The sequence below is a fragment of the Aquarana catesbeiana genome, linkage group LG10 (genome assembly GCF_042186555.1).
Source record: "Aquarana catesbeiana isolate 2022-GZ linkage group LG10, ASM4218655v1, whole genome shotgun sequence".
Taxonomy (NCBI): domain Eukaryota; kingdom Metazoa; phylum Chordata; class Amphibia; order Anura; family Ranidae; genus Aquarana; species Aquarana catesbeiana.
This window is the reverse complement of record NC_133333.1, coordinates 1,960,558-1,974,676: the sequence shown is the minus strand read 5'-3', so window position 1 is coordinate 1,974,676 and position 14,119 is coordinate 1,960,558. Positions and strand designations below refer to the sequence as shown.

Below are 14,119 nucleotides of genomic sequence, written 5' to 3'. Positions count from 1 at the left end.
TCTAGTTGCTGGCAGGGATCTCTGAGAGGCCGTGGGTGTGGACTGTGGACGAACTGCTTCTGACAGAGACAACAGATGATTGCGATGCCAAGTCTTTAGCGGGCCTGTTTATCCCTCTGGCCAGATTTTATATACTGGGAGTCCTGGCAGCTGCTTGCAAATGACATATGGCTGCGACTTCTAGTGGTTAGCCAACTTGTGCTTTCCAAAGTCACCCAGGTTTCTCAGCAGTGCCTTGTCATCCAGCTGTAGGTCCTGTACTCATACCCTGAGGTCAAATTTTATTATGTTTCCCTGTCCTCGGCATATGAGGCAGCTTGAGCCTTATCATAGGCGGTCTTCAGACTTCTCCGCAGGCGATCCACATACCCTCTGTGGGAAGTTGCTGAGGTATGGTCGAGGGATGTGCCGAAGGCCGAGTCTACTGGCAGCCGGGCCTTCCATCCGAACAAACGATAGGGAAAGTATCTTGTGGCGTCATTGGCGGTGCCGTAATAAGCATGCACAATGGCCACTTTATGCTTGATCCAGTGCTGCTTTTGTTCTGAATTTAGAGTTCCGAGCATATCCTGAAGGGTTTGGTTGAATCTCTCTGGTTGACGATCTCCTTGAGGATGATACAGGGTGGTTTCAGACTTCCTGATGCCCAACAGGTCTAAAAGTCGATTGATGAGACTACTCTCAAAGTCTCTCCCTTGATCAGAGTGGATACGTTGGGACAGACCACAGTGCACAAAGAATTTCTCCACTAAAGTTCTTGGCCACTGTGGATGCTTGTTGGTCCCTCGTGGAAAACGCCTGGGTATACCGAGTGAAATGGTCAGTAATTACCAGGATATTTCCCTGCCCGCTCAGATCAGGCTCCAAGCACAGAAAGTCAATGCACACCAGCTCCATGGGTCCCTGACTCTGAAGATGGCCCACTGGGGCAGCTTGGTGAGACAAAGTCTTACTTTGGATACATCTCATGCAGGAGTGGCAATAGCCCTCAACTTCAGCCCGCATGCAGGGCCAGTAGAACCGGTCCCTCACCAGGTGAAAAGTCCTCTCGGGCCCTAGGTGGCCATGGTTGTTTTGTAGGGCAGTTAATGCTGTCTCCCTATATTTTTCAGGTAGGAATAACTGTCATTTTTCTTCGGAATCGTCAGAGAGGTCCCTTCGGTAGACCACCTTGGTGCAGCTGTAACCGATCCCACTCTCGGTGCAGCAGATGGACTTCCTTCCGGGAGTCAGTCAGGAGCAAGTCAGGGCGTTGGCTCTCCAAGGCCTTTAATGCCAAGCTACGGAGAGGGTCCTCCAACTGGTCCCTCCAAAAGGGCTTTCTTTGACAGCTTGGGCAGACCTTCATCCCCAACTTGGGTGACATTGCAATAACATCTGGGGCCACCAACGGCTGACACTCCAATGTCTTCGGCCCTGGATCCTCCTCCAGCTTGATGTTCTGCTACTTGACATAAGGCTCACACCCCTTCAGATGTCACCTGGGCCCATTCATCTGAAGGGTCTCTGGAACAAAGTGGCCTTCTTGACAAAGCGTCCATGTCTTTGTTTCCGACCCTGGTTGATACTTCAGGATAAAAGTAAAACCTGATAGAGCAGTCAACCATCTGTGACCCGTGACATCCAACTTGGTGGTAGTGAGGATGTCGGTGAGAGGATTGTTGTCGGTCAAGATCACAAACTTTGCTCCATACAGGTAATCCCTCAGCTTATCCACCACTGCCCACTTCAAGGCCAGGAACTCAAGTTTGTGCATGGGGTAGTTCTTCTCAGCGGGGGCCAAGCTCCGACTCACTTAGGCAACAGGCCGTAGATGGCCGTCATGCTCTTGATATAGCACCCTACCTAACCCATCTCAACTGGTGTCAAAGTGTAGCTCGTATGGCATGGTTGTATCTGCATAGGCCAAGACTGGAGCGGTTGTTAGGCTTCACTTCAGCTGCCTAAAAGCCTCATCACACTTTGGAGTCTATTGTTCCTGAATGGACTATCTGGGTTTTCTGGGCCCTCCAGCTGGTCGGACAGGCTTTACCAGATCTTCCTCTTTGTCCTTCAGCAGCTCATTAAGTGGGCGAGCTATCTTAGCAAATGCCTTGACGAATCTTCTGTTATATGAGCAGAATCCCAGAAATGACCTAAGCTTACGTTGGTAGGCCTCGGCAAGGAGGTGACAGCTTCCAGCTTCTTGGGGTCAGGGGCCACTCCGTCTGTTGACACAATGTGGCCAAGGTAGTTGACTGAGGGTTGATAAAACTGGCACTTTTTCCAGACAGCTTCAACCCCTCATCATGGAGTCTCTTCAGGACCTTCTCCAGATGCTTTTTGTGCTCTTCCAGGGTCTTGCGAAAAAAATGATGTGGTCTAAGTACACCAACACCGGTTCTTGTCACCCATGGTCTTCTCCATTAGCCTTTGGAAGGTGGCTGGGGCACCAGACAGGCCTTGAGGCATATGGTCGAATTTAAAGAACCCCACCGCGGTAACGAAAGCGGTCTTCTCCTGATTCTCATGGTGCATGGGGATTTGGTAATACCCACTCTTTAAATCCAGCACGCTGAACCAGTTCGCTCCTGACAGGCTCTGCAAGGCATCTTCGATCCTTGGGGTGGTATACTGGTCGGTAATGGTCCTTCGATTCATTGTACGGTAGTCAATACACAGCCTCAGCGACCCATTCTTCTCCCGTACCACCACTATTGTGGAAGCGTATGGACTGTGGGACCCTCTGCCTGCCCTCTTCAACTCTGCCAGTTGTTCATGCAGATCCTCCAAGTCCCCTAAAGGAATCTGTGGAACTCTTTCCCTGAATGGCTTATGCACTCGAAGAGACGGATCTGGTGTTGGGCACTTTTTGCACACCACACATCGAATTCACTCTTGGAGAATGCAGCCTGTCATCTCAGGAGCTGAGTCCTGGCTCTTTCCTTCCATTCCGATGAAAGAGGAGTATTCTTTGCATAGAACTCCTCGACAGGGATCCCATCCTTTGCTCCCCCCACCAAATCAGACGGTGGGACTGGGGTGGCCGGATTCACTTGTCCCAGCAACATCCGAGCCAGCATATTCACTTTGGTTAAAACTACCTTGGGAATTATCTCCTCTCCCATGTCTTCTCTCTGTCCACTTCAAGGACAATGAAAGGGCCTGGTTGCTTCCAATTTAGCTTGACAGATGCTCATAAACAGGCCATTTCACCAGGCTGTAACAGCTTCTCACACCGATCCAAGTGCCAGATCTTTCCCACTTCTTCAGCTGGGACCTTCTGTTCTTGTACCAGGCACTGGTAGGCTTGTCCCAGCATGGGGATGCACACTTGTAGTTGAAGTGCCTGGCTCCAGAACAAGAGGTGTCAACAGCCTTTTGACAAGATAAGTATTGGTCCCTATGATGAGAGAACTCTTACTAGCCCCTGGTGGGCGAGGACAGACCACTGCCTGAGTGTCAAAAGTTTCGGCTTTCCCAGCCATGGAGGGATCGAAGGTCAGCTTGACCGGTAGATAGCCATTATAGGGGAGGTTCCCAATGCCCCATATCTCTAGTTCTTCCAACTTCTGCAATGACAAGGTGCTTGAGGTGCCTGTCATAGAAGTCTCTGTAGAGAAGAGTCACTTGAGCTCCAGTATCCAGAAGGGCCTTGGTGTAGATTTCCTCTACTTGGATGGGAACAACAGGATAAGGTCCCCCCAACTTGTCAGGGAACACGGAGGAAGTGGTGGCCTTGCCCTGTTCGGTGGCTTGTATCCACGCTCCTCTCTTGCAGAGATTCTGATCTGGCTTAAATCTATGCTGAGTTCTGGGAGTCTGGTGTGCATTGACTCTCTGATGCCGGGCAGCATGTGTCAAAGGAAACAGGACACTGGGTTGCTTGGAGGCAACACTGGGGGCCCTCTGCAAGGGTTTGGGCTTCCGGCTCCTGTCTCTTCACGTTGTTGGTTTTAGAGTCAGCGGCACTCAGTTGGCTCCTTCAACAGGGCCCTCTGAAGTTTCCTACTGGCTTTTGACGCTGTGCTTCAGGCTTCATTGGGCTTGGACACACCCGTCAATAATGTCCCACATAATTTCAGCATACCTCGGTATGCTCAATGGCAATCCTTACTGGTACACGTAAAATGCTCAGTATTGGCTCCGATATAGATACTAGTATGGTTATCCGTGCATCCTTACCAAATATCCATAATATCCCTCTAATTATGGATAATCAAACGTTAAAACCACTTGATCTTACCGGATCTAATGAATATTTTTTGGCCTGGATGATTTCTGGCCACAAAATTGCATGTGGGGGGGCAATCAGTCCTTATGTACCACCTAATATCTCTATTTTTATGTGGAATATCTCTGAAGTTATGTGAGATCTAACGTTAACACCACTTGATCTTACCGGATCTAACGAATATCTATTAGCCTGAATGATTTTTGGCCAGGAAATTTGATAAGGGGGGCCAGCCCCCCCCTCATTAATCACTTAATAAGTCTCTAAATATGTGAGATCTAATGTTTAAACCACTTGATCTTACCGGATCTAACAAATAGCTTCCAAAATAGCTAACTGTTTGGTCAATTTTTTGATAGGAGGGGAGGCTGACGGGTTAGCCCCCCCAGCAAATAACTGTTAATATTGCTTCTTCTGTGTGAGATCTAACGCAAACAACAATTGATCTAACCTGATCTAACAAACTGCATAAGATTTTTTCAAAAATGTTGATTTGGGGGGGGGCTAACCCGGCAGAGGTGAATGCATTTCCCCATTACTGCTTCTGATTTGCAAACAGCCATGTGGAACTTCAATCTATCCTGTTTGCTTTGCCAAACCCAGGCTGATTGGTCAAAATGCCTTTAAAAAGAGATCCTGCCACTGCTGCAGTTGATTCTTCGGTCATAGAAATTTGGAGCAAATTGTCTCTTAAAGTGCTACTGGAACTCTCCTGTCTTATCTCTCACATTGGGTCTCCTGTCTGTATGTCCACATCCAGACCACCTAAGCTTGGTTCCCGCTCCACTTCCAGGGTCTGGTGCTCAAATTCCATCAAATCCTCAGGCAAACCTTCCTTGGTGGCTCAGGCATCCAATTTTGGAATAGGGAAGTACTTCCTTTCCATCTCCATGTAGACCCCAGGTGTAGACAATTGGTAGGCAGAGTTCCTCAGCCAGCAACATCTGAATCTGGGGGAAAGGCCCCACACCCGGAGGTGTTTTAAAACCAGTGCCACAGGTGCGTGACTCTGAATGTGGACTACCCGGCCTTTAGGTACAACAAAGAGGACAGATTTAATGCTCTAGTGACAGCAGTGGCTGCCCTGCTGACTCTGTGATCCCCCCTGCTGTATTCCTTCCCTTCCCTAATGCTGGAACAAGCTGAAGGGCATTCAGATTATTCTCATTGCTGTGGAATGGCCCCCGAAGGATGTGGTAAATCTTCCTGGTAAGACTCCAGGCAGATGCTGCATGGGCTCTACCAGATCATCCTGCTCTTTATTGTCTCAAGGACCCGTTTACCATCTGGTCGCTGTCTTTGACTTTATGGATGTTGATGAGAGACGGGCAGCTCTGTATCAATGAATGCTCCAGCTGAGATTGGACCAACATTCGGCTCTGTTTTTGCAGATTGGTGACAAGGCCCAAGGCATTGTTCTTTCCTCCCCATGTCTACTTCACTATTTCCCTCCATTGTCTGCATGTAGTTTGGGCTGTGAGAGTTGATTCCCCTTTTGTCATCTCAGATGGTCTCCATAAAAGTGCTTCTCTTTCCAACACCTCCAGGTGGCTCAGACAGACCATCGCAGAAGCTTAGGGATGGGGTGACACTCTCACGGCTCACTCTACTGAATCTGTGCTGCTTCCTGGGCTCTCCAGTATCAGCTCTTTGTTTCCCTGGTTGGCATGGCTGCCACCTGGTCTTCATTTCACACATTCCCTCAGGTCTACCAGGTGGATGCTGCAGCTTCGGGTCTAATGGTTCTTCTGGTGGATGTTTGAGCTTTAGGCAGTTCCCGGTTCTGTTGTTTTCCTGGACATGTTAGTGTTTGCTGTGTTGCCCTCTCCTTAGACTGTTTTTGGGTTTTCCTGAAAGTGGAAGTCTTCCCGTGTCTTTCAGAGGACGAAAAGAGTACTCTGTTTAAAATGCTTTTCTAGGAGTTAATTAAGGGATGCAGGTCCCACCCCTTTGTTTATGAAGATGCTGCAAACCTGCATGGTGGGAGTAGAAGGGGTTATCCTGGGCTGGTCTACAGAGGTTTGTTGGCCTGCACTTAGTCCTCCTGTAGGTGGCAGTATAACTCAAAGGTTACTTCCTGTCTCCTTCAATGGACTCTATGAAAAGGGCTTTTGTACAAATTCCTATTTTCCAATGAGAAGAATATAGATTCTGACATTTATAATGACGCCCCAGAAACTCAGAGCCATGAAAATGGTGACAACGAGTAAGCGATTGGAATATTCAGCGATAGAAGGGGATCACTACTAATATGATTGGAGGACCCCATCCCCCCGAAGCCTCACCTGGAGCAATGATGGCGTGTGTGGAGACTGTGGTCCGGCCGGTTGGAGCCTGGCTGTCTGTGCCCGGTGACTCCCCCCTCTTGTGGCTGTCTGTGGTATGGCTGCCTACACAGCCGGCAGGTTTGGTGATGGGATGGTGGCTGAGGGTAGCCGGCTTCATAGCCAATGCAGGCAGCTGTGCCGTATTTACAGCTCCCGCCTCACCAGCTGTACCTCTCACAGTGAGATTCTGCACCTGCAACACAGACAGTAACATCTTCACCGTGACGTCACACGAGGGAACGAGGCGGCACAGGAACTGATACAACATGGTGGAGAGCACCACACTCTCCACCAAACTCACCTGAGTGCTGACTGGAGGAGGCTGGGAGGAGCTAGATGCAGAGCTGACATCGGATTGGATGCTGCTGACCGTGGCTGCCGGAGTAAATATAAGCTGCAGGGAGGCAAAGGAGAGTGTTAGCCGGGTACAGTACAAAGGGACCCTATTTACCATCACACACCACAGGGGGCCCTACTGATCAAAGTATGAATTCTCTGCACCATCTCAGAAGGGGAATCACAGACTATGTGCAGTTCTCACAGGTACCTCCTGTCTGCGTCCCGCCTGTAGTACCCCTCCCCCCAAGTCTTCCATTAGTCTTCTATTCTACCAGGGAGGAGGACACACATACAGTGTGCAGAGCTAGAGCGCTACCTACCATTTGTGCCCGCAAGTACATCTGTGCCTGGCTGGCACTCAGTGCTGGGGAAGAGGCATTTCCTAACAGAACGGCCTGCTGGGTAATTCCGGACGCCGGAGCCGGGGCGGAGCTGACAGTCTGTGGACGCTGGATGATCTGAGGAGAGCTGGCCAGGTTAATCTGTAGAGGAGACATCAGTCAGACATATACACTGAACCAGGAACCCCCTCACACCTGTACACAGGAGGGGGCACCCCGATACCCCAACACTGAACCAGGAACCCCCTCAGACCTGTACAAAGGCGGGGGCACCTCGATACCCCAACACTGAACCAGGAACCCCCTCACACCTGTACAAAGGAGGGGGCACCCCGATACCCCAACACTGAACCAGGAACCCCCTCACACCTGTACACAGGAGGGGGCACCCCAAAACCCCAACACTGAACCAGGAACCCCCTCACACCTGTACACAGGAGGGGGCACCCCAATACCCCAACACTGAACCAGGAACCCCCTCAGACCTGTACACAGGAGGGGGCACCCCAATACCCCAACACTGAACCAGGAACCCCCTCAGACCTGTACAAAGGCGGGGGCACCTCGATACCCCAACACTGAACCAGGAACCCCCTCACACCTGTACAAAGGAGGGGGCACCCCGATACCCCAACACTGAACCAGGAACCCCCTCACACCTGTACACAGGAGGGGGCACCCCAAAACCCCAACACTGAACCAGGAACCCCCTCACACCTGTACACAGGAGGGGGCACCCCAATACCCCAACACTGAACCAGGAACCCCCTCACACCTGTACACAGGAGGGGGCACCCCGATACCCCAACACTGAACCAGGAACCCCCTCAGACCTGTACAAAGGAGGGGGCACCCCGATACCCCAACACTGAACCAGGAACCCCCTCACACCTGTACACTGGAGGGGGCACCCCGATACCCCAACACTGAACCAGGAACCCCCTCAGACCTGTACACAGGAGGGGGCACCCCGATACCCCAACACTGAATCAGGAACCCCCTCAGACCTGTACAAAGGATTGGGCACCGCGATACCCCAACACTGAACCAGGAACCCCCTCAGACCTGTACACAGGAGGGGGTACCCCGATACCCCAACACTAAACCAGGAACCTCCTCAGACCTGTACACAGGAGGGGGCACCCCGATACCCCAACACTGAACCAGGAATCCCCTCAGACCTGTACACAGGAGGGAGCACCCCGATACCCCAACACTGAACCAGGAACCTCCTCAGACCTGTACACAGGAGGGGGCACCCCGATACCCCAACACTGAACCAGGAACCTCCTCAGACCTGTACAAAGGAGGGGGTACCCCAATACTGAACCCTGAACCCCCTCAGACCTGTACAAAGGAGGGGGCACCCCGATACGCCAACTCTGAACCAGGAACCCCCTCAGACCTGTACACAGGAGGGGGCACCCCGATACCCCAACACTGAACTAGGAACCCCCTCAGACCTGTACAAAGGAAGGGGCACCCCGATACCCCTAAATTGAACGAGGAACCTCCTCAAACCTGTACAAAGGAGGGGGCACCCCAATACCCCAACACTGAACCAAGAACCCCCTCAGACCTGTACACAGGAGGGGGCACCCCGATACCCCAACACTGAATCAGGAACCCCCTCAGACCTGTACACAGGAGGGGGCACCCCGATACCCCAACACTGAACCAGGAACCCCCTCAGACCTGTACAAAGGAGGGGGCACCCCGATACCCCAACACTGAACCAGGAACCCCCTCACACCTGTACACTGGAGGGGGCACCCCGATACCCCAACACTGAACCAGGAACCCCCTCAGACCTGTACACAGGAGGGGGCACCCCGATACCCCAACACTGAACCAAGAACCCCCTCAGACCTGTACACAGGAGGGGGCACCCCGATACCCCAACACTGAATCAGGAACCCCCTCAGACCTGTACACAGGAGGGGGCACCCCGATACCCCAACACTGAACCAGGAACCCCCTCAGACCTGTACACAGGAGGGGGCACCCCAATACCCCAACACTGAACCAAGAACCCCCTCAGACCTGTACACAGGAGGGGGCACCCCGATACCCCAACACTGAATCAGGAACCCCCTCAGACCTGTACACAGGAGGGGGCACCCCGATACCCCAACACTGAACCAGGAACCCCCTCAGACCTGTACAAAGGAGGGGGCACCCCGATACCCCAACACTGAATCAGGAACCCCCTCACACCTGTACACTGGAGGGGGCACCCCGATACCCCAACACTGAATCAGGAACCCCCTCAGACCTGTACAAAGGAGGGGGTACCCCGATACCCCAACACTAAACCAGGAACCTCCTCAGACCTGTACACAGGAGGGGGCACCCCGATACCCCAACACTGAACCAGGAACCCCCTCAGACCTGTACACAGGAGGGGGCACCCCGATACCCCAACACTGAACCAGGAACCTCCTCAGACCTGTACACAGGAGGGGGCACCCCGATACCCCAACACTGAACCAGGAACCTCCTCAGACCTGTACAAAGGAGGGGGTACCCCAATACTGAACCCTGAACCCCCTCAGACCTGTACAAAGGAGGGGGCACCCCGATACGCCAACTCTGAACCAGGAACCCCCTCAGACCTGTACACAGGAGGGGGCACCCCGATACCCCAACACTGAACTAGGAACCCCCTCAGACCTGTACAAAGGAGGGGGCACCCCGATACCCCTAAATTGAACCAGGAACCTCCTCAAACCTGTACAAAGGAGGGGGCACCCCGATACCCCGACACTGAACCAAGAACCCCCTCAGACCTATACACAGGAGGGGGCACTCCAATACCCCAACACTGAACCAGGAACCCTCTCAGATTTATACACAGGAGGGGGCACCCCGATACCCCAACACTGAACCAGGAACCCCCTCAGACCTGTACACAGGAGGGGGCATCCCGATACCCCAACACTGAACCAGGAACCTCCTCAGACCTGTATAAAGGAGGGGGTACCCCAATACTGAACCAGGAACCCCCTCGGACCTGTACACAGGAGGGGGCACCCCGATACCCCAACATTGAAGCAGGAACCCCCTCAGACTTGTACAAAGAAGGGGGTACCCCGATACCCCAACACTGAACCAGGAACCCCCTCAGACCTGTACACAGGAGGGGGCACCCCGATACTCCAACACTGAACCAGGAACCCCCTCAGACTTGTACAAAGAAGGGGGGCACCCCGATACCCCAACACTGAACCAGGAACCCTCTGACCTTTATATAGCAGGGGGGCACCCCGATAACCCAACACTAAACCGGGAACCCCCTCAGACCTGAACACCAACGTGAACCCTGCCATACATTCACAGTACACCATTACTGTACTGTATATATCATTGTGTGAGCTGCAGTGACATCTGGTGGCCATAACGGGCATCTCCTGTATTGGCAATCCATGGACACCAAGCATCAGCCAGACTATTATCAGTATGTAGAATGTCCAGCTTCCTGGAAAATCAGTCCGACCAATAGGAAGGAAAGAGAACCTATCACTGTACACAGACCGTCACCACATCACTACACATAATATACTACACACTACACATAATATACTACACACTACACATAATATACTACACACTACACATAATATACTACACACTACACATAATATACTACACACTACACATAATATACTACACATAATATACACTCACCGGACCCTTCATTAGGTCCTCCTTGCTAGTAGCGGGTTGGACCCCCTTTATTCAGCAATAAATGGTCAGCGACAATACTCAGGTAGGCAGTGGTGATTAAACCCCATCCCCCCACACCATTACACCCCCACCACCAGCCTGAACCGGTGATATCCCATCCCCCACACCATTATACCCCCCACCACCAGCCTGAACCGGTGATATCCCATCCCCCACACCATTACACCCCCACCACCAGCCTGAACCGGTGATATCCCATCCCCCACACCATTACACCCCCACCACCAGCCTGAACCGGTGATATCCCATCCCCCACACCATTACACCCCCACCACCAGCCTGAACCGGTGATATCCCATCCCCCACACCATTACACCACCACCACCAGCCTGAACCGGTGATATCCCATCCCCCACACCATTACACCCCCACCACCAGCCTGAACCGGTGATATCCCATCCCCCACACCATTACACCACCACCACCAGCCTGAACCGGTGATATCCCATCCCCCACACCATTACACCCCCACCACCAGCCTGAACCGGTGATATCCCATCCCCCACACCATTATACCCCCCACCACCAGCCTGAACCGGTGATATCCCATCCCCCACACCATTACACCCCCACCACCAGCCTGAACCGGTGATATCCCATCCCCCACACCATTACACCCCCACCACCAGCCTGAACCGGTGATATCCCATCCCCCACACCATTATACCCCCCACCACCAGCCTGAACCGGTGATATCCCATCCCCCACACCATTACACCCCCACCACCAGCCTGAACCGGTGATATCCCATCCCCCACACCATTACACCCCCCACCACCAGCCTGAACCGGTGATATCCCATCCCCCACACCATTACACCCCCACCACCAGCCTGAACCGGTGATCTCCCATCCCCCACACCATTACACCCCCACCACCAGCCTGAACCGGTGATATCCCATCCCCCACACCATTACACCCCACCACCAGCCTGAACCGGTGATACCCCATCCCCCCACACCATTACACCCCCACCACCAGCCTGAACCGGTGATACCCCATCCCCCACACCATTACACCCCCACCACCAGCCTGAACCGGTGATATCCCATCCCCCACACCATTACACCCCCACCACCAGCCTGAACCAGTGATATCCCATCCTCCACACCATTACACCCCCACCACCAGCCTGAACCGGTGATATCCCATCCCCCACACCACTACACCCCACCACCAGCCTGAACCGGTGATATCCCATCCCCCACACCATTACACCTCCACCACCAGCCTGAACCGGTGATATCCCATCCCCCACACCATTACACCCCCACCAGCCTGAACCAGTGATATCCCATCCCCCACACCATTACACCCCCACCACCAGCCTGAACCAGTGATATCCCATCCCCCACACCATTATACCCCCCACCACCAGCCTGAACCGGTGATACCCCATCCCCCACCATTACACCCCCACCACCAGCCTGAACCGGTGATACCCCATCCCCCACACCATTACACCCCCCACCACCAGCCTGAACCAGTGATATCCCATCCCCCACACCATTACACCCCCACCACCAGCCTGAACCGGTGATATCCCATCCCCCACACCATTACACCCCCACCACCAGCCTGAACCGGTGATATCCCATCCCCCACACCATTACACCCCCACCACCAGCCTGAACCGGTGATATCCCATCCCCCACACCATTATACCCCCCACCACCAGCCTGAACCGGTGATATCCCATCCCCCACACCATTACACCCCCACCACCAGCCTGAACCGGTGATATCCCATCCCCCACACCATTACACCCCCACCACCAGCCTGAACCGGTGAAATCCCATCCCCCACACCATTACATCCCCACCACCAGCCTGAACCGGTGATATCCCATCCCCCACACCATTACACCCCCACCACCAGCCTGAACCGGTGATATCCCATCCCCCACACCATTACACCCCCACCACCAGCCTGAACCGGTGATATCCCATCCCCCACACCATTACACCCCCACCACCAGCCTGAACCGGTGATATCCCATCCCCCACACCATTACACCCTCACCACCAGCCTGAACCGGTGATATCCCATCCCCCACACCATTACACCCCCACCACCAGCCTGAACCGGTGATATCCCATCCCCCACACCATTACACCCCCACCACCAGCCTGAACCGGTGATACCCCATCCCCCACACCATTACACCTCCACCACCAGCCTGAACCGGTGATACCCCATCCCCCACACCATTACACCCCCACCACCAGCCTGAACCAGTGATATCCCATCCCCCACACCATTACACCCCCACCACCACCAGTCTGAACCGGTGATATCCCATCCCCCACCATTACACCCCCACCACCAGCCTGAACCGGTGATATCCCATCCCCCACACCATTACACCCCCACCACCAGCCTGAACCGGTGATATCCCATCCCCCACACCATTACACCCTCACCACCAGCCTGAACCGGTGATATCCCATCCCCCACACCATTACACCTCCACCACCAGCCTGAACCGGTGATATCCCCTCCCCCACACCATTACACCCCCACCACCAGCCTGAACCGGTGATATCCCATCCCCCACACCATTACACCCCCACCACCAGCCTGAACCGGTGATATCCCATCCCCCACACCATTACACCTCCACCACCAGCCTGAACCGGTGATATCCCATCCCCCACACCATTACACCCCCACCACCAGCCTGAACCGGTGATATCCCATCCCCCACACCATTACACCCCCACCACCAGCCTGAACCGGTGATATCCCATCCCCCACACCATTACACCCCCACCACCAGCCTGAACCGGTGATATCCCATCCCCCACACCATTACACCCCCCACCACCAGCCTGAACCGGTGATATCCCATCCCCCACACCATTACACCCCCACCACCAGCCTGAACCGGTGATACCCCATCCCCCACACCATTACACCCCCACCACCAGCCTGAACCACTGATATCCCATCCCCCACACCATTACACCCCACCACCAGCCTGAACCGGTGATATCCCATCCCCCACACCATTACACCCCCACCACCAGCCTGAACCGGTGATACCCCATCCCCCACACCATTACACCCCCACCACCAGCCTGAACCGGTGATACCCCATCCCCCACACCATTACACCCCACCACCAGCCTGAACCGGTGATATCCCATCCC

General features: G+C 53.8%; 1 protein-coding gene across 3 annotated transcripts in view; it reads right to left on the bottom strand.

Moving 5' to 3' along the window:
* Positions 1 to 14,119, bottom strand: part of PHC2 (polyhomeotic homolog 2) — a 93,403-nt gene that overhangs the window by 40,158 nt on the left and 39,126 nt on the right. For all 3 annotated transcript variants that reach the window (XM_073601439.1, XM_073601440.1, XM_073601441.1), the window contains 3 exons: positions 7,200 to 7,361; positions 6,842 to 6,934; positions 6,499 to 6,733 (listed from right to left, as the gene is read on the bottom strand). In XM_073601439.1, coding sequence (XP_073457540.1) covers positions 6,499 to 6,733; positions 6,842 to 6,934; positions 7,200 to 7,361 — 490 coding nt within the window. The remainder of the gene's footprint in view (positions 1 to 6,498; positions 6,734 to 6,841; positions 6,935 to 7,199; positions 7,362 to 14,119) is intronic.